Source organism: Hypanus sabinus, chromosome 23 (assembly GCF_030144855.1).
Source record: "Hypanus sabinus isolate sHypSab1 chromosome 23, sHypSab1.hap1, whole genome shotgun sequence".
NCBI classification, from domain to species: Eukaryota; Metazoa; Chordata; class Chondrichthyes; order Myliobatiformes; family Dasyatidae; genus Hypanus; species Hypanus sabinus.
The window spans coordinates 36219607-36246790 of NC_082728.1; the positions used below are offsets into that span (position 1 = coordinate 36219607).

Here is a 27184-nt window from a genome sequence, read left to right on the forward strand (position 1 = left end):
ATGACAAACTTGTGTATTATTCATGACCCTTAAGACCCACTCTGCTGAATTTTGCAGGCAGAATTTTTGGGCTGGATTTCACTGATGTTCAGCCACTCATTCTCCAGAGAATCAGACCTGGGAACTGCTTTGTCTGGGTTAGTTCATTCCCAACTTTTGCTCTCTGCCTTGCAACGCAGATGTCAAAAATGAACTGGAAGATGCATCTGGCCTTTCACATTGCTGCTGTATCCAGCTTTTAAGCTTTAAATCTTAGCCAGCTATTATGTACTTATTAGAAATACAACAGTGCAAAATAAGCCTTTCTGGCACTTCAAGCCGAGCTGCCAGCAACCCTGATTTCATACTAACCTAATCATGGGACAATTTACAAAGATCAATTAATCTACTAACTGATAAGTCTTTGGACTGTGGGAGGAAATCAGATCACCCAGAGGACATTCACGCATTCCATTGGGAGGAGGTACAAATTCCTACCAGAGAACACTGGGATTGAACTTCAAACTCCAATGCCCCAACCTCTAATAGCAACTCATTAGCCGCTCGTTAACGTGATTGACTACAAGATCTTGGAAGTAAAAATAACCCACATTTTAATAATGATGTCTTCAAACCTAATAGTTTTAGGAGCTTCATAAAATAAGTTACGAGGGGTGATTGATAAATTTGTAGCCTAAAGTAGAAGGAGTCAATTTTAGAAAACCTAGCGCATTTACTTTTCCTACATTCACACACTTAGTCCAGCGGTCGTGGAGCATACGGATCCCTTCTTTGCCGAAGTCGGCGCCTTGGACCTCCAGAAGTGATCCATGGCAGGGGTGATTAATGGATTTGTGGCCTAAGGTAGAAGGAGATGAGTTATTAACTTCAAACTTCCTGCATTTTCACTCAAAGAGTTGAACTGCACGTGCATGCAACGAGAGCTGTATAACTCATCTCCTTCTACCTCAGGCCACAAATTTATCAATCACCTATGCTGTGGACCACTTCTGGAGGTCCAAGGGGCCAACTTCTACGAAGAAGGGATCCGTATGCTCCACGACTGCTGGACTAAGTGTGTAAATGTAGGAGGGGACTATGTTGAAAAATAAATGTGTTAGGTTTTCTAAAATTGACTCCTTTTACCTTGGGCCATGAACTTATCAATCACTCCTTGTATGTCAATGAATTGAAACAAAATATATTATTTCCTTTTTCCCTGTAGAACAAATATTGATCACCATATTTTCTTTTTATTTGGAAAAGAAAAGTATACTTGGCAGGAGAAAGATTAGTAGCATTTATTTAAGATCTCAGCTGAAATGGATCCTTCTATGTTTGTTTTAAATAGATGGGGTTAGAAGCTGTTGGCACAACATCTTATCCCAGGACGGCATTTAAGTACTACAAGGTGGGGGGAGGTATTGAAACAATATTGGACTGTTGATGCTGCCCTGTTCATAGATGAATGACCAATCTTCCCCTTACTCCTCTTCCAACTTCAGGATGACTAACTCCCACTTCCCGTGATTATTGACACATTTGTTCTAACTCCCTGCCACTCTCCTCCAGTATGCTTCCTCTGTGACATCTGTCAATTATTCTGTTTCCCAGTTGTGCTGCTAGTGTGAAGTGAAAACAGTGGAACTAAACTGCAAAAGCAGCCATCACCCCTACTCCCTCCACCATGTGGAGAAGTCAAAGTCAAAGTTGTGGTCCTAAGGTTTAGATCCACAAACTTGTGTGTTACTATCCTTACCTTTTGAAATTGGGGCCTGAGGAAGTACGGAGGAACACAGATAAGTGAAAAACCATCTCAAAGTTCACAAATGGCCATAGTGATTATAATGGAAACAAAATACCTTGGGCAATAATCCTGTTATTTCTTATGAAATTATACTAAAATGTTATTACAGAGAAATCAGTCTTATGTAACAATTTTAAATACCTTTGTGAAAAAAGCAAAATTGAAACCAATTCCTATTCACAATTTCTGTTCAGAAGATATTTATAAAATTTACTATAAATCCATGCAAAAAACCTTGTAAGATCATAATTATTAATGACCATTAAATCATATTTATTTTTTCAGATAGGGTTAAGGATGAAGATACTGTCTTACTGAATGAATCAAGATACAGTTTTAAAATAGATGAACACCCAGAACTGCAGGAACTGGTTGATATTTGGCCTCAGTTTACTGTTGTCACTCCTGATATAATGCCTCGTAGCTTCCGCAGTCAACCCAAAGAAGTTGTTGGTAAGGAAGTTTAACTGATGATGTTTTAAAAGGACTCTCAATTTTTACATCATTAGTAATACTCTTGCTACTCTGAAATCCCTCATTATATCTTTTCTTCATTTAATTGAGAATAATATAGCATTAGTAACATTTAGATTAATTCCAGTAAATCTTGCAGCATGATGTGCCTGCTGCAGCTGACAAGCTAGCATTGTACGCTATTTTCTGCTTTGCCAAAGTTATCATTCTGGAGATCTTCCTGGCTCTCTTTCCCTCCAACTTGGCCTCCAGAATTATCTCAGACAAGCCTTCTCTTGCCTGTGACCAGTGATGACTTCTGACGGCTGTGGACTAACTCCCTTCATCAGTTGAGCCACACAACGGAACTGCATTTGAGGGGTGTGGGGGATGCCTTCATTTTGGGTTTGTTCGCTTCAACTGACAGCCCTATGTAGGATCCGCCCTGCTTACTCTGCTTGGGGAAGGGGCTGGATAAGGTGCCCTATAAATAGCCTGCCTTGAAACCTCCTGACTAGATTACCATGTCCAGAGGGACCGCTGTATGTGGTTAGAAACAAAGAAACATGAACTTTGGAGCCTGAACGTGCACACTCTGAAAGATAGTTGATGCACCATCAATAACTCTCAGAGACAGGAGGCGAACGATAGGCTTTTATTAGCAGCAAAAGAGACCACGACATCTTGGAGACTGAGAGAGGAGCAGTGCCTCCAATCACCTTTATACAGGGGTCTGTGGGAGGAGCCACAGGAGCAATCAGCGGAGGGGCGTGTCCAGACAGGTATACATAGTTTACCACAATAGTGCAGCCAGTGACTAGTCAGAAAGAAAAGCTGTGATCATTGTCAGAGAACTGAGGAGATGCCATATCAACCTTGCTGCTCTTTGTGAGACCCACCTGGTAGACAGAGGACCACAGAAAGAAGAGAAATGTGTCTCTTCCTTCCTCTGGAAGGGAAAGGCAACTGATGAGTGCAGGGTCCATGGTGCTGGGTTTGCAATACAGAACCAGTTTGTCAGTCAATGTTCTGAGCTTCCCATGGGGATCAGTGAATGTCTCATGACCATCTGTTTAGTGCTTGCCAACAATCAGGCGGCAACCGTCATGAGTGCTTACGTACCAACTCTGGACTTGCATGAGTATGAAAAAGAGGCCTTCTACGCTGGCCTAGAGCATCCCCAAGGAGCGTAAGGCAATTCTGTTGGGGGATTTCAATGCAGGGGTCAGTCAGGACTTCAACCTTTAGAAGGGTACCAAAGGAAACCCGACATAAATTTAAATGGAGTGCTGATTTCACCATATTTGTGGAGCACAATTTTATCATCATAAGCATTCTCCTCTGCCAGAAAAACAAATTCAGGGCATCTTGGCAGCACCCTCAATCCAAACAGTGGCATCTCATTGACTATGTCACTGAGTGAGCTAGGGACTGATTTAATGTGAATATCACAAGAGCCTTGATTGGCTCAGGTGACTGCCAGACAAATAGCTGCCTGATGCACTCCACCATATCCATCTCAGATTCAGGAAAAAGAGGAAGGTTCATATGAAACAGACTAGGCCAAGACCACAACTGGAGAGCCTGTTTGACACTCCTACCCTTCAGCATCTTCGGGCCTCGTTTGGGGAAAACATCCAAAGAGAATATCTGGAGGATATTGAAGAACATTGAGGAATGCATAAATCCCCCATCCTCAATGCCTACAAAACATCCTTGGGTATAAGTCTAGAAAACATCAGGATTGGTTTGATGATAATGACATGGAGATAAAAACAATTTATCTTAAAGAAAAGGAAAGCCTTTTGTGCCTGACAGAATGATATTGGCAGCAAGACCAAAAGAGAATCTTACTCCAGAGCCAAGGAAAATGCCCAGTGCAGGGTGATGGAGCTAAATAATTCTTAGTGGACTGAAAAAGCCCTGAAATTCCAGAGACTGGCAGACTCTAGTGACACAAGAGGGCATCAAAACAGTCCAAGTTACTGCAGATTAAACCCTCTATGCTCAAAGGGCAGGTAGAATTTGCTAAAATATTGAAAGGATATCAACATTCAATAGAGATGGCACTTTCACGAGCTTCTTAACCGTGAAAGCATTGCTGAACAAGAGATTATAAATGTGATCCTCCAGAGACCTATGAGGGAAAACACGGGGAAACCTCTCAGTATGAAAGAGGTCCATGATGTCATCAGGAGCCCTAAAGCGATCCCAGCTGAGATCCTCAAGGAAGGCGGACCAACTCTTCTGCGTCACATAGACTCTGGCCCATGGTAGTGTAGCTGTTAGCACAATGCCTTACAGTACAGATGACCCAGGTTCAATTCCCACCGCTGCCTGTAAGGAATTTCTACATTCTCCCTGTGACTATGGGGTTTCCTCCAGGTGCTTCGGTTTCCTCCCACCATCCAAAGATGTACCAATTGGTAGGTTAATTGAGAATTGTAAATTGTTCCGAGATCAGGCTAGGATTAAATCAGGCGATTGCTGGGCAAGGTGGCTTAACAGGCCAGAAAGGCCTGTTAGACGATGTACCTCAATAAATAAAGTCAGCCTGAAGAAATTCAACATTACACCTAAAAGCTGAGAAGACGTTGAACTCAATAGATACACCTGGAGGAAATCTGTTCAGGAGGAATCTGCTCTACATGAGAGACACCTCCACTGTGCCACAGAAAACAAGTGGCAGATGTGAAAGGAGAGAATGAATAACCAGAAGACCCAACCACTAGTCACAGCTACCACTTACCCCTGTCCACACTGCACCAGAATATGTAGATCCTGGATAGGTGGCTCTACAGCCATCTGAGGCTCCACCAGAAGAAAACCATGACAACCCTTTAGGAGAAGGTCATACCTGACTCAAGTGATCAAGTACCACTGCTACCCAATCAGAATATGGGCTCTTGAGACCTATGTTAAAGCCCATAAGAGCAGAGTTCGTACTAGCTGTCACTGAAATCATGTTAATAAATTCGTAGCCTGGGTTTCATCTGCAGCCAGTGTTGGGCTGAATGGGTGCGGGCAAATCATAGATTTAAATTGGAAATACACATTCTCCATTTCTATCCAGTTTGATTTCTGAGGAGACCTTTCTGACTTTCAAGCTTAATTTTGGGAGCACAGTCCCATTTCTGAGAAGGCATTGTGAAGAGTAAGGTGTTACAATAATACCATCTGTTCCCAGATTCTGCTGAGCAGCTTTGCAGCTGGTTCTGGATTTCTAATACTGTGTTTGCAGACAAACTAAGATCTGGAACACATTTTTTTTGCAGCTAAACTAGCTTGTCAATTGAAATCACTGCATCAAAAATATTAATTTAAATTATTATAAAATTTATATGATCGTAAAATCATTCAAAGGGACATCAATGTTTCTGGCTGTTATTCCCTTGTTTACAAGTTTTCACGTTAGAAATTAAATGCACTATTTTTAAGTATCATGCTTTGTGTGATCACTGGACAATGTCTGTTGCAGTAGATTTATTAATATGTGACTAACTTAAAGACTGTACAAGTACATAATTAATGGCTTCTTTCTGCAGTGCTAAATTGGAATGAAAGATAGTCATTGTTTACTCTGGGCATTTACTTACATTCATCTGTTGCCAATATTTTCTAAATAAATCAAAACCTCTAATAAATCTGTGATGATTTTAGAATAACTTGTATTCTATAGTTACTTAGGGGATGAAATCCTACTGTCATTAGAAGCTGGCTTTGCACCCACAATTTAAGATTTTTCTTTGTTGTTGCATCCTTAGATCATAATCAACCAGCAAAGAAGAGATTGGCGAAAAAGAAGATGTATTCGCTGAATGAACCACAGGATGTTTCCACTGAAACTGAATCTTCAATTCCATTGGTTATAACCTCTTCTTTTCAGGCAACGTCAGGGGTCAGCAATTATAAGGACTTTCTCCGCTGCCTTCCTGTTCATCTCGCAAAATACATTCTTGGTAAGCACTTGAGTAATCATTTACACACAGACACAATTGAGTTTGCTCTACCAGGTCTGGGAAATCTGTATGCAGGATGAAACAAAAATAACCTTTGCAGTATTAACTTTTGAATGGGGAAATGCAACATTTTTAAGGGGAAGTCCATTTCATTAGATTGCCTTTATAGTGCTTATTCATACAGGATTGTTCTGCATAATTTGCTTTAAATAGTCTTTATAATGCATTTGGCTATCACCACAATAGGTATACATACAATGGATTTGATCTCATTGTCATTTTATGCGGCCTTGGATCATCTGGACAATATTAATACTTACGTCACGCTGTTGTTTATTGTCTACAGCTCAGTACTTAACACAATCGTTCCTACAGTTCTGATCGAAAACCTGGGCATTTGTACTTCCCTTTGTAACTGCATCCTCAGTTTCCTCTGTCCTGATAAAGGGTTTCAGCCCGAAATGTCGATGGTACTCTTTCCCATAGATGCTGAGTTCCTCCAGCATTTTGTGTGTGTTCCTCAATTTCCTCACTGGAAGACCATTGCCAGTGTGGATTGGAAATAACATTTCCACCTCATTGGTAACCAACACTAGCACACCTCAAGGATGCGTGCTTTGCCCACTGCCAGAATCTCTTTACACCCACGACTGTGTGGCTACGCACAGCTCAAATATTATCTATGAATTTGCTGCTGACGAAACTGTTGTTGGCAGAAATTCAAATGGAGTTGAGAAGGCATTCAGGAGCAAGATATATAGGCGAGTTGTGTGGTGTCGCAGCAACAACCTCGAACTCAACGTCAGAAAGACCGAAGTACTGATTGTGGATTTCAGAAAGGTTAAGATGAGGGGACACACAGCAGTCCTCGTAGAATGATCAGAACTGGAAAGAGTGAGCAATTTAAAGTTCCTGGGTGTCAACATCTCTGAAAATCTATCTTTGGCCCAACATATCAATGGTGTTACAAAGGGGTGACAGCAGCTACATTTCATTAGGAGGTAAAGGAGATTTGGTATGTCACCAAATATTCTTGTAAGTTTCTACAAGTGTACTATGGAGAGCATTCCAAATGGCTGCATCACCATCTGGTCTGGGGGAGGGGTGGCACTGCATAGGATTGAAATAAACTGCAGAAAACTTTGAACTCAGTCAGCTCCATCATGGTCACTGAACTCTGTAGCACCCAGACAGCTTCAAGGGGAGATGCCTCAATACTTTTGCTCAGCAAAATTATGTAGCAGAATTCCATAAGGAATTCACGTGTATTTCTAAGTCTGAGTTCTAAATTGAAACTAATATAAGAGTTTTCGTCTTAGGCCATACATAAAACAGTGTTCATTATTATTGAGTTTTGGAGCTGGTAAATACATCTTTTGTGGCATGTCCAGCTTGATTCAAACATTTCAGTACAACATATTAAATTTATTCACTGAAAGTAAGAATATTAATAGCACACACAAGATGAATTAGAATGGACAATTTAGACGCTCGTGTCTGCTCTGTCAGCCAGTGCTTCATGACTGAAATCTTTTACCTCTCTGCCACTTTCTTCTCTAACCCATATCCTTTGATTTCTTTAATATCTAAGAATCTACCTCTGAACTAAATAACTCTGGTGTTTAGACTCCCCAGCCCTTTGGGTAATGAATTTTGAAGATTTGCTGTCATCCGGGTAAAGAAATTTATTTTCCTCTCTGTCCTGAATAGTCAATCTCTTACTCTGAGACAGTGACCTTTTTGTTCTAGTCATCTCAGCAAGGGGAATCAAAAATCACAAATTCAAATGTACCCCTTCCTTATTCATAAAATGTGGGTGTGCCAGTGAGTTTGTGAACTCGCCTGCTTAAGCAGACTCCTTATAAAAGGGAGAACATAACTTAATCCATTGCAGTTGTACCTAAAACCTAAAACCTACTTGGGAATTTTGGGTTTGCCTTCCGCTTTGCACAACATCGTAGGCAAGACTTATCATTTGTGGATAACACTGACTTTACCTTTATAAATACATAGGTGAGGATGGATGTATATCTTTTTGTTCTGACCATGCAGTGCAATTGCAAAAATGTCCCCAAGAAGCTGACAATTGCAGTTATAAACGATTGATGAGAAATTCTGATCAGGCGGTTATTATGCAAAAGCTGAACTTAGTCATAGATGTGCAGCATATTGTACAGGAACTTTGACCTATCATGTCCACACTGATCATCAAGTATGCATTTATACTCATTTTCCATGGTTCTGTGATCTGAGCGTTCATTCTAATGTTTCTTTAATGTTGCCAATGTCCCTGTCTTCACCATCCCCCACTAACAGTGTATTCCAGATCACAACCATCCTCTGGGTGAATAAAATCTTTGAAAAGCTTCTTAGTATCCATGTTTCTACTTAATATCAGAGAATGAATACAGTATACAACCTGAAATTCATACTCTTTACAGACATTCATGAAACAGAACAAAACCCAAGAACGAATGACAGAAAATGTTAGAACCTCAAAGCCCCCCCCAACTCACATGCACAAGCAGCAGCAGCGAAAGCATCAGCCCTCCCCTCATTTGCTCCAGCAAAAGAGTCAACCCCCACCACCCTCCATGCAAAGCCCCCAGAGATTGTGATGTGGAGTCAAACAAAATCGTTTCAACATCTCAGACAGGCTCTCTCTCTCAGTAGCAAGGCAGGGAGAGTTAGCGCTCCTGCAACAACAAGAAGACCAACAGCTCACTGTTCTGCTGTTCCAATCTGCCGCATCGCTTGTCCGAGTTCCCCTGACTTGAGGACCAGTGGACAGGAAAGGGAGATGGAGAGGGAGAGGTATCACTAAGTGTAGGGGCCTCCTTTTGACAGCAGCATACCTCTGCCTGCTGTATCAACGTCCTGCAGTGCTTCAGTCGGCAACATCGGCAGGGAATCGAGACATCCACAGGGCCACGCCCCGCAGGTGCACGTCTTCCAGGCTACACCCGGAGGTATTGAACGGCAAGCCACTCAGCGAGAGCCCACCGTCTGTGAAGAATCGTAGTTTGAGCTGCAGCTGTAGATCACAGACTTGGACAGGACCCCAGTCACCTCATAAAAGGGGAGAAAAAAAGACATGAGAAGAGAAAAATCAAACTGTTTTATGGAGGAAATTGAAGAAGTCGTCTAGATCTGCAAAAACCTCCAGTGCCCATCATTATCTACTCTATTTATGCCTCTCATAATTGTGAGTACTCCAATCTAGTAATGCCATCAGTTTCCTCAATTCCAAAGGAAACAAACCTGCCTTATCTAGTCTCCCATTATCACTGAAGCACTTCAGACCAGGCAGCATCCTTTTTGAACCTGATGCAGGGGTTTAATCTAAACCTTTGATAATTTTTCCACTCCATCGACCCCCACACACTCCACCACCATCACTGCAGATGCTCCTTGATTCACAGAGCAGATTGTTTGTTGCTCCAGAATTTAGCAGTTTCTTGTGCCTTCTGGTGAATCTATTCTGCACCTTTTCCAATGGAATCACTTTCAACCTCTGGTGTGACAATCAGAACCACACAGAGTATTTCTAATGATGTATAATCAATGTCTTATTGAGTTGGTTCTTAGCCTCCCTTCTCCCATGTTCAATGCTATGGCTAATGAAGTGAAGTATCTTGTGCCTTCTTAACCATCTTACCTACCTATGGTGCCACAGATACTCTCATTGGCTAACTTATTAGCTACAGGCGTGTATCTAATAAAGAGGCTACATGAGTGGAACCCAGTGTGATCTTAAGCTGCTGTAGCCTATCCACTTCAAGGTCCAATGTGTTGTGTGTTCAGAGATGCTCTTCTGCACACCATCATTGTAATGTGTGGTTATTTGAGTTACTGTTGCCTTCCCGTCAGCTTGAATCAGTCTGGTCAATCTTCCTTGACCTCTCTTATTAATGAGACTTTTTTTGCCCACAGAAATGCCACTCACTGGATGTTTATTTTTAGTTTTTCGCACCATTCTTTGTAAACTCTAGAGAGTGTTGTGAGTGAAAATCCCAGGAAATCAGCAAACCACCCCATCTGGCACCAACAATCATTCCGTGGTCAGTGTCACTTAGGTCACATTTCTTCCCCATTCCGATGTTTGGTCTGAACAAGTGAACCTCTTGACCAGACACGCATGCTTTTATGCATTGAGTTGCTGCCTCATGATTGGCTGATTAGATGATTTCGGTAACAAGCAGGTTTACCTAATAAGGTGGACACTGAGAGTAATTTCTGGGGCATAAGGCTGAGATATTTTGGAGAAATAATTATGTAGAGTCAAAAGTTGGGGCTGAAAGCCGGTCTTAAAATCTCCCTTCCTCTGCGTGATCTAGAAAATATACTAAGTTGTACTTTAGCATAACTCACTGATGGAAGTTATCTCTGAAGGGACTGTTTTATATTGCTAAGCGGTCTCCTGTTCCTTACTTGAATAAAAGGATAAGGCCAAGTATAATCCCTAAATGTCTTCATGTCAGTCACTTATGAAATGATGTTATCAATGTTGGTGGAAAATGGTAATGTGGTCTTTAAGGCATGAAATAGATGCCTGCGCTGCTCAAGATTTGCTGGCCAAGTTGAATGCTGAATCCCACCAGGAGTTTTGGAGCAACATCGAAGGGCTGTTTTATTTGTCTCTGCCAGCAAGCAGCAGATCAGATGATTCAACCCAGCCTTCTTGAAATACACAGCCTGGGCTCCATAGTACAATAAACCCAAATTTAGTTTTTTTTCATCTTGATGACACGAGAGTCTGCAGATGCTGAAATCTGGAGTAATAAGCAATCCTTTGAAGGAAGTTGGTGGATGGAAAAACAGCATTGGGTTGGGGGGGGGGGGTGGTGGTCAGACTAGGATATATTGTTTAGCTTCATCGCTGAATTGGCTGAATAATGAAAAAAAGGCAGATCAAAATAGCTGGGACAGAAATGACTGAATGGATTTTTTAAATGGACCTTAGTCTTTGTGATAAAGATGGCACTTCAGTTTAAGTTTTTATAGGTAATCCACAGTCCAACCCTACTCAGGAAGATGATATCCCTTCTCGAGATCTCGGCTGGGCCTACCTTGTACTGAATCACTTCAATCACTTGATTTCCTCTTCCTGTTTGCTGACTGGGCTGTGATTCCTGCTGAGCTTGAGTGACAGATTGGTGTAGGTTGTGGCCATGAAATGATTGGAAGATGGTGATGATGCTAATATGAAGTTACAGGTGTCATCTGTGGCAGTGTTCTAGTAATTACAAATGACTGCATATGGTACTAATCTGAGCAACGGAACGATTAACATTAATTTGTCTTTGTGAAGAAGGCAGCTTACTGAGTTAACATTCATATGATCTACAACCATAGCAATATCATTATGCTGCATCCATTTCCATTTTCACTGACCACACCAAGAATGTTAGTTCTCAATGGCAGAGAAGGGGTGGCTAACCTGTCTGTGCTTCTCAAATTATACCCCTACTTTAAAAAATTCCTCTCCAACTTCAAGTACAATGAAGAGTAAATCTAAAGCAATGCTTCTTTTTCATATATCTGTAGCACTTCACACTGGAAACACCACCCACATTGCCCAATTATAAAAACGCAAGTAAGCCAGCAATTGCAACACATTTAAAAAGCCTAGATTTGGGAAGAAATGCAAATCATCTACTATGCTTGTTTTCCTGAGGAGTTTTGCCCTTTAAATGATAATTCTACTTCTCTTTCCACAGATGCTCCTTGACCTCCTGTGTTTTCCAACACTTCCTGTTCTAAATATAGATTTCCAACATTTGCAGTTTTGTTAAAATTTTCAATCCCATCTTTAATTCTTTTCAATGCCTGTGGACAACTACTAAACTTGTTATAACAGAAAGGAGCTCGCAACTTTGATTGACTGGCCAAATGAAACGAAAGCAGCAGATGGTGGCATGCACCGGCAGTGCTGACTTCCCAGTGGCAGAGTACAGAGAAATTCTCACTCTTCTTATTACTTGATGCTGTCAAGTTAAATGTGTAAATCAGACAGTAAGCAAAAATGCAGAAACTAGCTGAAAAAGAACTACGTGAGAAGAAAACTGATTCAGATGCAGCTAGATGATTTTGTATCTCCCCTGTTTCTAGATGTGTGTTTTTTTTTTGCACATTCCTCACTGTATCTCTAATTATTGTTTCTGCACATATTGCAGGGTACATTTGCTTGCAGCTTTTCTATTAGAAGTTAAAATAAAACTCTCATAATTGGCTGTCTGATTGTTTCAAAATCCCAGAAGGTTTGTCATGCGGCTTAGCTCTGTTTCATTTACCTTTAAATTTACCAAAAAATTTATTATACCACTGTACTGTGTAACATCTACAAAAACAAATTAAAGAGAAGTAAAATCCAAAAGTCCACAAAATATGCCAGGCAGATTCTAAATTCAAATGCATGCCTGATCGATGTAGTTTTTTCTGTATGTGACCATTTGGTCTCTAATTATTTAAAGACGTTTTACACAGTGGACACTGGTGTTCCTTTCCCAGCCAACTGAGTAATTTCTGGTCCCACTTTGTGTGAACAACTTGATTGCAGTCATAGGTAGAGACTGAGCTTCAAACTTCATTGCACCAGGAAATTGTACCCTTCAAATTGTGCCTTAATTCAGCTAGGGAAATGAGATTCTCCGAGGAATCTTTGTCATACAAAGTTTCAAAGTTCATTTATTATCAAAGTATGTTTGCAGTATACAACCCTGAGATTCGTCTTCCCCACAGACAGCTACAAAACAAAGAAAATTATGGAATCTGTTCAAAGAAAATCATGATTTCCCCATGCACAAAAAAGATCATGCAAACGGGAACTAAAGAGAACAAGCATAAAAGACACAGAATATAAAACACAAAAACGCAAGAGTCCATATTCTGTTAAGTTCAGTATTCATCATCTGCAGGCCACTCCAATTCAAAGTCTCCCAAAAATATCAACAGGAACAGGACCAACCAGAAAATGCATCATAATGTGAACTACAGTCCAATCCACAAACCTTGCTCTGGCACTGTCCTCCGACAGCATCGAGGTAGCGCGAGTTCATTCGAACTGAGGGACCTTCCCGCAGGAGCAGTGAGGGAGAGAGAGAGAGAGAGAGAGAGAGACTGTCACACATTGACTTCTTCTCGGGCACTGGCTAGCAAGAGAGAGTGAGACTGTCACACGCAGACACCTTCTCCAGCTGCAGTGAGCGAGAGGGCATCTCCTCTGGTAGCAGAGAACACAAGGCCAGTAGATGGCTCTGTACACTGGCTTGCCTTCCCATTCACCTTGATGTTTTCAGTCTTTCTGGATGCTTTAATCAGAATAATGTTTGAATTATGTACTGCATTGACTCATTCTTTTCCTTTCATGGATACCATCTGCTGAATACTGTGAATACCTTAGGGAATCAAGGGATATCGGGTTAGAGCTGACAAGTAACATTGATCAGTCATGATCTCATTGATTGGAGGAGCACAAGGAGCTGAATTTCTTAGTCATGTTTATTGTCTCTTATAGTTCTTATTTTTGTTTATTAATTGGTGAAACATTGCATGTGACCTGACAGTCACACATGACCAATTTCTGTTCAACCGTTGTTCATCATCATTTACACATACCACAGAGCCAACCTGGTCCCATAGACCGAACCCTGATTTGTAAAGTTCTGTGATCACCCTGCTGTAAATAGCAAGCACTCAAGATTACTTTATCAGCATCTTAAGCCACCGCTTATTCTGTCTCACCAAGGCTCACCACTTCATCAGAACTTCCAAATGATTTTGAATGTCTGTTTAAAACCCTTGGCATTCATCAACATTAGATAAATGAAGAGGTAAATCCTGGGAGGTGTAGGGGGTTGGCACTCTCATACCATGAGCATCTCCCAGGCAGTTCATATGTACAAGCCTGAGAAGTGATTTGGCTTTGCTCTCCTCACATAGAAGTATGCTATTATACAGTCCTGAAGGAGGATCTTGGCCCGAAATGCAACTGCTTATTGTTTTCTATAGATGCTGCCTGACCTGCTGAGTTCCTCCAGCATTTTGTGCATCATGCCATTACACCTGTATTTATACTGTGTGATAGAACTGAGTGGTCAAATTTTGGCTCGTCAAAGTAGAATCATCATTGGACAGGTGCCATTTTGTCTGTTGTGCCCATGCCAATCCTTTGCAGAAAAATCCATTTTGTTACAGTTCTCTGCTCTTTCCCAATGTTTTGTAAGTTACTTTCCTTCAAGGGCTATCGATTTCTCTTCTGAAAGCCTACACAGCCTGTTTGCAGATGTACTGGCAGTGAGTTTCAGATCATCAAAAAAATATTTCCTCACCTCGTCCCCTTGCGGATTTGTCCCTTTAAACCTTTGCCTCCATTTCTTAAACCACCTAGTAATGTTAATAGCTTCTTTACTCTAAACAATTCTCTCAATGTCTGTCACGGCAACCAGAACAAACTCAGCTTCTACAATCAAAGCTTGTACTTAAAATTCCTCCCTCTGAAACTTTTCCTATGAGTCTCTTTTGAACTCTTTCCAGATATGTCACAAGATTCGTAAGGTCTGGTGACCAGAGTGGAGTGCAGTGCTCTTGTTGTTGGGCAGAGAGGCTGAGGCTTTTCCATTTCTGAGGACACTTAAGAGTTAGAGTTGAAGGGTAGAGGTAGATGGGATTGATGGGCCAGAAAGGTAGGTACATGAGAAAGAAAGGAATGGAAAGATACATGGATGAGAAGAAATGAAGTGAAAAACAACAATTGGGACATTGAGACAAATGGCTTGAATGTATGCTGTAAATGTGATGTAAGTCTATTAAAAAAAACTAGAATTTGCACCGTTCTATAATGAAAATTTGGTGAGTCAATACTTTAAATTGCTCCACATCAGTTCTTCTCGAAGTGGGGCAAAATAATCTAGAAGATTTTTACAATGAACTCTGACTAGTTATTATTCATCCTTCCTTCAGTTAAATATTGTAATACAAAAGGCCTGTGTTAAATTTCAGAATGATTTGTTATGAAAACCAGTATGGTGTTCAGAATCGTTTCATCCAATTGTCATGATGGTTCTATGAAATAAGGTGTACAAATCACACATATGGTTCAAACAGGTTTAAAATTGCAGATGAGAGTCAAATAGCTGGTGGCAGTCTATTGATGCTCCGTCTGTCCACCCTGATTCTTCTATCCCAGAAGAGATTTTAACTGTTCTGGCAGCTCGCTAGTTCCTCAGTTGTTTTGCAGTAATTTGTGGCCTGAGGTCTATGTGCCTAACCCCAGGCATCAATTCTGTATGTCTTGTTACAGCATTCCGCTGATAAAAACAGAATGTACTAGAACAACTCATAACTGAGGGAGACAGAGAAAGAAAATATAAAGAGTGAAATGGGGGGAGTTAAGGAGAGATAACACCAGTAAAGGTATGTAAAACCTGTGAAATGCAGAAGTCCAGGAAATACAGGTTAGGCCATGGAAGTTGAGAGGAAATTGAGCTAAATTGTAGATTGTCCATGGCTTGAATAATCTAACTGTACTTTATTCCTAACAAGCCTGCTTTAACAACTTTTGACTTGGCTTTTCGAAAATTATTGTGACTTTTTACAAACACTTTTTGGAAATAGAATGTTTTGAGAATGTCTAAATAGACCCTTTTCACGTCTCTTTATTGTAGCTATGATCTGTTAATATAAGGCAACAGATCAATATTCAGCCCAACTTTCTGAAATAGCATTCTTCCATTTGCATTATGGTTGGTTTATTTACATTTTATATTATGCCTGCATAATTTCTTTAAGGCTCAGAAAGGTTAGGTCTTACTGTCTCGTATGAACAAAAAGATTGCTTCTTTCCCAAACTAAGAAGTTATGTAAGAATCTCTTGCTAGCAACTTAAAAGGCTAAAGCCTCACAGTTCTGAACTTTTAATACAAACTATTCTAGCTTTCATCCATGAATGGATATGTATACAATATGATCCATTGAAAATAGATTTGTTTACAAGCATTTTCAACAAACATGTCATTTGGAATCCTTCCTCACCTATGAATTGTCAATCAATTAAGATAGATTCAAGGAACTGAATTTGAAATAAAAACGGAATGGCAATTGAGTCATATATTTTAATATAGCCAACTATTATTATGAATTTTATTTTAATTTCCACTAAGATTCATAATAAAGAATCTTTTTACAGTGCCTATAGAAAGTATTCACCAATGTTGGAAATTCTCATGTTTTATTGTTTTACAACATTGACTCACAGTGGATTTAATTTGGTTTTTTCGATACTGATCAACAGAAAAAGACTCATTGTTCTCAAAGTGAAAACAGATCTCGACCAAGTGATCTAAATTCATTACAAATATAAAACACAAGATAATTGATTGCATAAGTATTCACCCCCTTTGATATGACACACCAAATAATCACTGGTATAGCCAATTGGTTTTAGAAGTCACATATGTAATTAAATGGTGATCACTTGTGTGTAGTAAAAATACACCTGTATTTGGAAGATTAAGCAGCTAGTGAGTCAGTCGAGTCATTTGAACCCTTAGTGCCTAGGTCGCACATGGGCCTCCACAGGGGTCTTCCATTTCTGCCGGTCTTTCGCTCTGCTGCTCGCCGTTACCCAGTTCATGCCCACTGCTTTCAGTTCTGCTTCCACAGATCTTCGCCACATCATTTTGGGCCTGCCCCTACTTCACTTTCCCTGTGGGGTCCACCTTAGTGCTACTTTTGCTAGTGGATCATTTGGCATTCTCATTACATGGCCCAGCTACCTTCATCGTCTTCTTTTCACACAAGCTGAGATTGATTCCATATTGCGAGATGTAAGCAAGTCTTGGTCTCTGATTTTCTCAGGCCAGAAGATCTTCTTGATACGTCGTAGACATTTTGTCTGGAACGTGTCAAGTTTCTTGCAGATGTCTTTCGTCATTTTCCAACATTCATTTCCATAAGGTAGCACGCTTAGGACATTGCTTTTGGGAAATCTGATTTTGGTGTTAAGTTTGAGTTGTGTGGATTTCCAAACTGCATTGAGGCTGCCAAAAGCTTGATTTGCTTTAGATAGTCTTGCTAATACATCCTTACCACTATCTCCATCAGTGCTGACTTTACTCCCAAGGTATGTGAACTCATCTACCTCTTCCACTTGCTGATTATTGATGATTACTGGTTGGAGGTTGGAAGCACTCATCTTCATGATCTTTGTTTTTCTCACTTGAATGTTCATCCCAAGTTGCCATGCATATGATGCAAGTCTGTCTGATTTCTCCTGAATGTCACAATGTCGACTCGCTAGCAGACTGATATTGTCAGCAAAAACTAGGTCTTCAAGTTGAGGTAAATGTCCATTGAATACCCTTTTTCTTTTCTGTGATCCTCATAAGCTAATCCATTGCGAAAATAAAGAGAAAAGGTGATAGGATACATTGCTGTTTAACTCCTGTGCATAACCTGAAGCTTTCTGTCAGTTGCTTACCACAAATCACCTTGCACTGAAAGTCGTTGTACATCATTTGGACAATGTTTACAATTTTTTGGGGAATCCGTATCTTCTTAAAATTTTCCAGAGTGTTTCTCAGTGGATACTGTCAAAAGCTTTATCTAAGTCCACAAATAGTACATAAAGATTGCTGTTCCACTCTGCATATTGTCCGAGAACTTGTCTTAGTACGAATATATGGTCTATGCAAGATTGACCTTTTCTAAAGCCAGCTTGTTCTTTTTGGATGATATCTTCTACAACACCTGAGAGCCGATTTAACAAGATGTGACTGAAAACTTTGCTTGTAATTGAGAGGAGTGTAACATCTCTGAATTGTTGCATATACTTAAATCTCCTTTCTTTGGCAGTTTTGCAATAAGTCCAGTTTTCCACTCCTTGGGTATTTCTTCACACTTCCAGATGGTGTTAAAGATTTGACACAGCACACGGCACATTTCTCTGTCATCTCCCTTAAGCATTTCTGTACTTATCTCATCTTCTCTGGGTGCCTTTCCTGATTTCATTTTCCTAATGGCTTGCTGGACTTCTTCAACTGTGGATGGTTCCGTGGAGATATCAAGGTCTTCATTACTCTCACAAATCTCAGGGGTTTCTTGAGGTGTTGGTCTATTCAAAACTGCTTCAAAATTTTCTTTCCATCTGGTGACTATTCCTTTCTTGTTTTTGATAGTATTGCCATCCTTTGCTTTAATAGTGATAGCATGCTTGTTTCCATAGTTCCCCTTCATGCATTTGGTTATTTTGTATAATGTTCTCAAATCCATATTTTTTGCAGCTTCTTCAGCTTTTGAGGCAAGTGTCTCAAAATATTGTCGCTTGTCCTTTCTGCAGCTTCGTTCAACATCCTTGTCATTCTCGGCATATTCAGCAGCAAGTCTCTCCTTCAGGCGACGGGAAGTTGTATACAGCATTCTTTTCTTGATTTCTTTCCTTTTCATTCTTTTCATCCAGGTCGTCTCACTAATCCACTCTTCTTTCCATTTCTTTTGGTATCCCAGGATCTCGTTACTAGTCTCCTTCATCACATTATTAAAGTTGTGAATTGTCATGTCCGTATCTTTGCCAAGTATGCTAAATCTGTTTGTAAGTTTGAGTGTAAATTTTCTCTGTATCTGGAAGTTTTGAAGTTTCCTGGAATCGAAGCGTCGGCCTCTGCCTAAGCCCTTTCTTGCTTTCCTCAATTTTAGTTTCACTTTTGCTACAAGGAGATGGTGATCGCTGCCAACATCTGCTAGCCTTTTTACCCGAACATTGTTGAGTGATTCCATTTGTTGTTATAATGATATGGTCAATCTGACTCTCAGTTTTCCCGTCTGGGGATTTCCACATGAGTTTATGGATATTTCTATGCTGGAAAATGGTGCCTCCTACTGTAAGACGGTTCATTTCACAGAAGTCACAAAGTCTTTCACCATTGTCACCATTGTCATTCAATGGTGAATGGTGAACTCCAACACTATGCCTTCCAATAGTACTTCCATGATTGCTGTTTTCACTCCCAACTCTTGCATTAGGGTCCCCCGTTATAATGAGCAGATTGTGTTTTGGGATCTTTTCCATGGCAGCTTGAAGGCTGTTATAAAACTCATCTTTAGTTTCTTCTTCCGCATCCTCAGTAGGTGCATATACCACAATTATGGACAATTTAGCGAACTTAGAGTTCATAGATGGGGTTCCATTCTAATAAGACCCTCGAGGCATCCTTGTCGCTGAGATGGGAGAGACTGTGCATACAACAACTGTTGCTCGGGTACTTCAACTCTCACAGTTCTATGGGAGAGTGGCAAACAGAAAGCCATTGTTAAAAAAAAAACTCAGTGTCTCAGCTAGAGTTTGCCAGAAGGAATTTGGGAGATGCTGAAGTCAGCTGGAGGAAGGTTCTACGGTCTGATAAAACTGAAATTGAGCTACTTGGCCTTCAGACTAAACACCACACATCATCAAAAACACACCATCCCTACCGTGAAGCATGGTGGCGGCTGCATCACGCTGTGGGGATGCTTCACTGCAGCAGGCCCTGGAAGGCTTTTGAAGGTAGAAGATAAAATGAAGGCGGCAAAATACAGGGATATCCTGGAGGAAAACCTGATGCAATCTGCAAGAGAACTGACTTGGGAGAAGATTTGTTTTCCAGCAAGACAATGACCCCAAGCATAAAGACAAAGCTACACAGGAATGGTTGAAAAACAACAAGGTTAATGTCCTGGAATGGCTAAGTCAGAGCTATGACCTCAATTCAATTGAGAGTTTGTGGCTGGACTTGAAAACAGCTGTTCACTCATGATCCCCATGCAATCTGATGACACTTGAGCAGTTTTACAAAGAAGAATGGGGACAAATTGCAGTGTCCAGATGTGCAAAGCTAATAGAGACCTATCCACACAGAAGCACGGATGTAATTGCTGCCAAAGGTGCATCTCCTCCTAAATACTGATTTAAAGGGGATAAATAATTATGCAATGAATTATTTTGTGTTTAATAATTGTCATAAATTTAGTCCAATTTGTAGAAATTTGTTTTTACTTCAACATTAAAGAGTCTTTTCTGTTGATCGGTATCAAAAGAGCCAAATTAAATCCACTGTGATTCAATGTTGTAAAACAATAAAACACAAATTTTTCCAAGTTGGGGGGGGGGGGAATACTTTTTTATAGGAACTGTACATTGGAATTTTCCTCAGCGACACTAATCCCATTTCATGGGTTACCACCCACTGGAGATTCAGGTTCATTAATTTCTTTGTTCTCTATAAATATTCTTAATATATACTTTTTGTTTTATTAGGTTTACTAGATGATGAATCTTTCCAAAATTGCATGCTTGTGTCAAAACACTGGCAATATTTGGCAAAGGAGTTGTCTAGAGATCTGTTGGCCCTTCACTGCATTTTTGATGAAGTCTTAAAATTACAGGTATTGAAATGAGTTTTTGTGTGTGTTTAATGATATTTAATGTTACAACTCCAACAACCGGTTCCTGTTTTTCCTGCTAGACTGCTTAATGTTTTAAAAAGATCCATTTTGTGTTTCATGTAGAGTAAAATGGGTATCCAAGTGGTAATGAAATCCTCCAAGAAAGATTAAAATGACCACTTCTCCCTTTTTGTTCTGTAGTGGCTTAAGGTTGATCTGCAAACGGGTCAACAGACTCTATTCCACTCCCAATAAGACCCTGAGCATCTTTTCAAAAGTACAATATTGTGAGCCGCATATTTTATTCTGATGGTGATGAAGAACAATTATAGATTTAATCAGGCATTGCATAGTTCTGAATCTCTTGTAAGAAACTGTTGACCAATTGTTAAAAGATTTCAAAGAATTAAAGAAAAATCCTTTTGCATATTAATTTTTAAAATATATTCTGATCAGTGTAAAAAGATTGTTGGCTGACACGTTAGCAACAATTAGCTCCGCTCCAGTCCTGTCTACCTGCTGTAAAGTTCAAAACTGTTCTTGGATCATACGCTGGTTTATAAAAAGAGTGGCAGCGTCTTGTGCATTATGTGCTTCAATTTGAATAAAGAAAATGAAAATCAATCAAACATCTATTATAAAGGAAAATCGTGGACGTTTAGACTTCCATAAATTCCATAATTTTCCTTCCGATTCTTCTGTGGATATGGCACCTGATCATGTGCAGTTGTGTTCAGTGTTACGGGTAGATGCCCATTTTATTTATTGGAGAAGCTAAATATTGTTTGTGCAGCCAGGAATGAAAGAGACTGCAATTTCGAGAAACAAGAAATACAAAAGTGCTGAAAATACTCAGCATATCAGGCAGTATCTGGGGAGACAGAAAGGGAAAACATTTCATCAGATGAGTGATGAGTCGACCTGTGATGTTTACTCTTTTCCTCTGTCTGCAGATGTTATCTAACATTCTTAATTTTTCGGCACTTTATTTATAATATATGCAACAGTTATTTTACTTGTAATTGGAATTGATTTATTATTGTCACATGTACCAAGATACAGTGAAAAGCTTGTCTTGGATACTGTTCATACAGATCAAAACATTATACAGTTCGTTGAGGTAGAACAAGGTTTAAAAAAAAAATGCAGAATAAAGTGTAACCACTTCAGAGAAATTACAGTGCAGATAAACAGTAAGGTGCAAGTTCATAACGAGATAGATTATGAGGTCAAGAGTCCATTTTGTTGTACCAGGAAATCATTTATTAGTCTTATAACAGTGGGGTGGAAGCCGTCCTTGAGCCTGGTGCTGTATTTTTTCTCGGCTTTTGTGTTTATTGTTAAAAAATAATTTTGCAGCTTGTAAGTCGTGGTATCCCTATTGTTTCCAGTTGGCAATGTAAATAGGCCAACTATGATGAAGATAAGTAATTTATCAAAATAACTCGGATAGAGGATGCCTCTTTGGACTAATGGTACAGTACAATGAGTCATGATGCACTGGTTCAGTTGATTTGGTTACAAAATATTACATTTATTGTGTTTTGGAAGTAAATTCAAAGGAGGGAAGCAGACTAGTGGATTACATCATTGTCTATTCTGACAGAGGTTTGAATCCAACACAGTTGCCTTAGAGTCATCGAGTTACAAAGAGCAGAATGAGCCCCTGTCCCCCACAACATCCATGCTGATATTTTTATTCATCTGCGTTAAATCCATTTGCCAGTATAACGTCCATTTCCTTGTACTGTATATCCTGAAGAAGGGTCACCACCTGAAACATCCTCTGTTTACTCTTTTCCATTGTTGCTGCCTGGCCTGCTCAGTTCCTTCAGCATTTTGTGTGTTTCCTTGTATACCTCAGCTATTTAAGTACCTGTCTAAATATCTTAAATACAGAGATTCGATCTATTCCAACACCAACTCCAGCAGCTTGGCAGATATCAACCACTTGGTGTATAAAATATTCCCCTCAAATTTCCTTTTAAACCCTTTCCCTTCATTTTAAACTCTTGCTGCCTTGTTTTTGATATCCCTATCATAGGAAAAAGATTCTGATCATATATGCTTCTTATAATTTTTTATTCCTCTATCAATTCACTCCAGGGAAAACAACACCAGCTTATCTGATCTCTCTCCATAACCAAGGTCCTGCAGTACCCTAAGTCCTGCACTTATGTTTGCTCGTCCTGCTTTATATGATGTGATGGCGCAAATTCATTCTGTAGACCCTCAGCACAAGTTTGCACGTTGACATTGATTCACACTTTCTTAATTCAGAGTATACCCATTCAGATTCGGATTTAGATTCATGAATTTATCAGATGTACATCGAAACAGTGAATTGTTTCGTTTTTGTTAACAGCCAACACAATGTAAGGATGTGCTGGGGGCAGTCTGCAAGTGATTTCACATATTCTGGTGCCTACATAGCACACCCACACTTCTCAACAAAACCACACCAGCAAAACAGGCCCCATTCCTTCCTCTCTCCCATCCACCCATGTACTCACACAGTCTTCCACCTTCAGGAGAGTCCGTCTCTGGCCTTCAGCCTCCAGCTTCTAGAGGACTCAAAAACCTGCTGTCTGTGAGAGTACGACTTCTCCGGTTGACTTGCGGACTTGGGGCTCCAGACTTCGGACCTTGGCTTCCAGGTTCCTGATCACCTTCAGGCTTTGATCTTCAGTATGGACCCAGGATTCACTGACGACTTTGGATGAGATTCCCAAACTCCAGGCCTCGAACTCTGGAATCGCAGATGGCAGTACCTCAAACACTAGGCCTCAAACTCTGCTCTCACCAACACTCGTCCCTGGGGGTCACTGACCCTCATACCTACTGCTCGCATGGAACTCTGATCTTGGAACTTGCTGACAACTCGCCGTGAACTACCAAGCCCCATCCTCACTTGTCTGCCAGCCCTCCCTCACATGTCCATGTCACTCTAACTCCCCTGCATACCTGTCCCTAAACCCTAACCTGACCCCTAAATGCCTCTCTGTCCCCAAAGCCAGATCTATGAACTTAAAAAAAATAACTAAGTCTAAGCCACAACTTTGATGGAGACTGTATCTCAGTGCTATCTAAACCAGAACTCATTTCTTATATTCTGACATTGCTGCACACGAAAGAAAGAAAGGAGCTAAAGACTCCCTAAGCCTTATCTACTGTCCAATATCAATTCCCAACCTCTACATTCAAACATCCTGCAAATTCATATTCACTGATTATTCTAAGCCCTCTGGAGATTGAGGATGTGAAGTACTTGTAGCCATCAGAATCTGTAGATTGTTTTACACCAGAGTCCTAAATGGCAAACTCCTTATCCTGAGTTCATGACACTGCAGCTTCATCTTGCTTCATCCCCCACCCCTCTGCCCATTACTTCCTCCACCACCCGACCATTTCAGTTCTACACCATCCAGCCAGGAAAAAATAGCCTCTGAGTATTGATTCTGCTAAATCCTCTGAATAGGTTTTACACTTGAGTAGATTTCTTTCTCCTTTCTCCAAATATGAGACTCTTAGCCCAGTCAAACATCCTATTCCTTTATAAACTGGATAAGGAGTGTTTTTTTTGCTATTGTTTGGCAACTTTTAAATTCCTTTCTTTGCTTGGCTTAACACATCTGCCCCAATGACAATAGAAGGTATGATAAGTTCTACAAGAGGAAGCACGTGCCACTCCATGGATTGTCTTTAATTTGATGTATTGATATTGTTTAATTTATATGTAGACATACCTGGGCCAATTTTCAAAAATATGCAGAAGTTTTTATTCTCTACTTCCATATTGGGCTGTAAAGATAGTTATTTTCTTGTCCTTATATTTTTAAGGAAGTTGAGTAATTAAGGAAGAGTTATGGTAGTAGAAGATGCGGCAAACAGCCTTTGCTTGCCCTTGGCATTCTGTTGATAAAAGGGCGGTGTTTGCGCATATTCTCTTGGAAGAATGAAAGCCCATTGAGCCAGTTCCATTCTTCCCTGGGACTTCTAATATACCTGGTTAGTAGAGACCGGATATTTTACTTAGCAGGATGTTTGAACTACATATACCTGTCTGGACACGCCCCCCTGCTGACTGCTCCTGTGGCTCCTCCCACAGACCCCTGTATAAAGGCGATCAAGGCCTGAGCCCGGCCTCTCAGTCTCCAGGATGTAGTATGGTGGTCACTCACTGTTTGTTCCTTCTTCCAGTCAATAAAAGCCGATATCTCGCCTTACGTCTCAGAGTGAGTTATTGATGGTGCATCACAGGATTCCCTAGAATGCACTGACAATACCACTTCCAGTTCTTATTTTAAGAAAGTTGTTTCCTTCATAATAAACTTTTGATATAATTGTCTTTACCATAAAATTAATGAAAGCAATTAGGCAACATCACAAAAAAGAAAACAGTGGAAAGTATAAAGAAAATAATGAACCAGAAAATGAAAGGTAAAAGAGGAGAGACAATGAGAAAGAGAAAAGGGAATAAACAGGAAACAGACCTAGAAATATGCATCAGGCAACTTGAGAATAAAGACGTACGCCTGAACAGGAGAAAGCTGAAGAACATTTCAGACAGCAGAGGACCACAGGTATTTATTTATGAGCTAGTTAGTAAATATATTAATTATCCTATCTTATCTGTACTAAGAGGAAAGTTGTATTTTCCATTTAGCAGAATTGAAGACATTTCACACTTATGTATTCAAATAAAAATCAGAATCGGGTTCATTATCACTGGCATCAGTTATGAAATTTATTAACTTTGTGGCAGCAGTACAATGCAATACATGATAAATGTAGAAAAAAACTGAATTACAGTAAGTATATATGTATATTAAATAGTTAATTAAAATATGTAGTTCAAAAACAAATTTTAACAAACTAAAAGAACAAAAAGGAATAAAAATCAGACAGCAATACAGCACGTTATTTGACACATTGGTTCTATGGTGCTTGTTAGAGAACTAACCAGCTGAGATCTATTGTCTAGCACTAACTCCAAAGCTCCATGGGTCACTGCTCAAGTACATAACCAATTTTTCCAATAAAGCGTTGAAGGTCCCTTTCTATCACTCTTTTATGCATTGAGTTCCAAAGTCCAGCCAACTCCTGTGAAAACATTTTTCTTATCTCCCTTCTAAACCTTGTACCATTTACTTTAAATCTATACCCTGTGGTTCTGACCCCAGTAAGATAAATATTTCCTTTTTCTATATAGCTGTCTTTCTTTTATCTTGTCCGTAATATGGTAACCAGAAATAATGCAGTGTTTAACCTGTAATCCAGGAAGTGTAGTAGACAACTCATGTAATCTCTCTGTTGTTTCATTCCTCAATTCATGCAGGAAATGATCGTTTACAGTTTATAACCACTGATTGACCTTTTGTGATAGATTTAACAATTTTTGGCATATGCTCAGAAAACCCTTTTGTTCCTCCTCACATTTTAGCATCCTCTCATTTATGTGTATCCCCTTGCCTTGTTGCATTTCCCCTGATGCAGTAAATTGCATTTCCCCAGATTGAATTTCATTTGCCACATTGCAGACTGACTAACCAGACCATCTATATCCTCATATAGTCTGCTTTCATCCTCATTTTGAAATTAGCCTTGTGGTTGACAAAATCCTAAAATGGAACAGGGCCAGTTCTTTTCATGCAGTTCATTTTAGAGTGGATTTCAAATCAATCGTCTTCACCATGCCAGTCTGCAATACTTTAAGTATAAGCGATGTGCTGAAAGCTGAATTTGTTCTTTCACAGGTACAAAACTACACTTGAGTTCAGTGGAATCTAAATTATTTGTCATTCTGCTTCTTAAGCCCATCTCCCCTACTGGGCATCGGCCACCAACAGCAGTCTCTATCCTGCGGGGTGGGGTGTGGGGGGAGATAGGTCAATTGGCCCTGTGGCTTCCACTTTCACCACATGACTTCATGTGTCTTCTTGGTGAAGATCTTTCCTCTGCAGGAATGAGGTCTTTGGAGCTTCTGCTGGTGTTTCTGTAGCACCGGGATTTGTTACAGGATGGTGTTACTAGCCCCATGCCCAACCGTCCTCCTTTCTCAGCTGGATTTAGGACTGTCCATGGCGGAGTTAATTGTTTGTCATGGAACCTATAAAATGATTTCTGTGAAGTGCAAACACATAAGAAGAACATAACGAATAGGAGCAGGAGTAGGCCATCTGGCCTGTTGAGCCTGCTCCACAATTCAATAAGATCATGGCTGATTTGACCATGGACTCATCTCCACCTAAGTGCCTTTTCCCTATAACCCTTATACCCATACTATTTAAAAATCTATCCAACCTTGTCTTAAATTAAAGACTATTTGTCTCATTGAATCAAGTTTCTAATGTCACTACACACGTTGAGCAGAGATGGGAGCCAACTGTGTAAAGCAACTGAATGATACTGAAGATTTGAATTAGAAAGTTCAAAGTCCTACAAAAGAGTGCATACGCAAGTAGAACATTTAATGCTATTAATTTTCTCTGTACTCTTTTGCTACAGCATGAGTACTTTTAATTTTAGTCTAAATAATTATGCTTTGTGCATGGTGCAAATTGGAAAC

General features: G+C 40.0%; 1 protein-coding gene across 2 annotated transcripts in view; it reads left to right on the forward strand.

Moving 5' to 3' along the window:
- The window catches only part of fbxw10 (F-box and WD repeat domain containing 10), a 72097-nt gene that overhangs the window by 6712 nt on the left and 38201 nt on the right, over nucleotides 1-27184 (forward strand). Inside the window, exons 2-5 of one of the 2 annotated variants that reach the window (XM_059948731.1) lie at nucleotides 2072-2239; nucleotides 6004-6198; nucleotides 20489-20616; nucleotides 24987-25199. In XM_059948731.1, coding sequence (XP_059804714.1) covers nucleotides 2072-2239; nucleotides 6004-6198; nucleotides 20489-20616; nucleotides 24987-25199 — 704 coding nt within the window. The remainder of the gene's footprint in view (nucleotides 1-2071; nucleotides 2240-6003; nucleotides 6199-20488; nucleotides 20617-24986; nucleotides 25200-27184) is intronic. The other variant, XM_059948732.1, reaches the window with a different exon arrangement.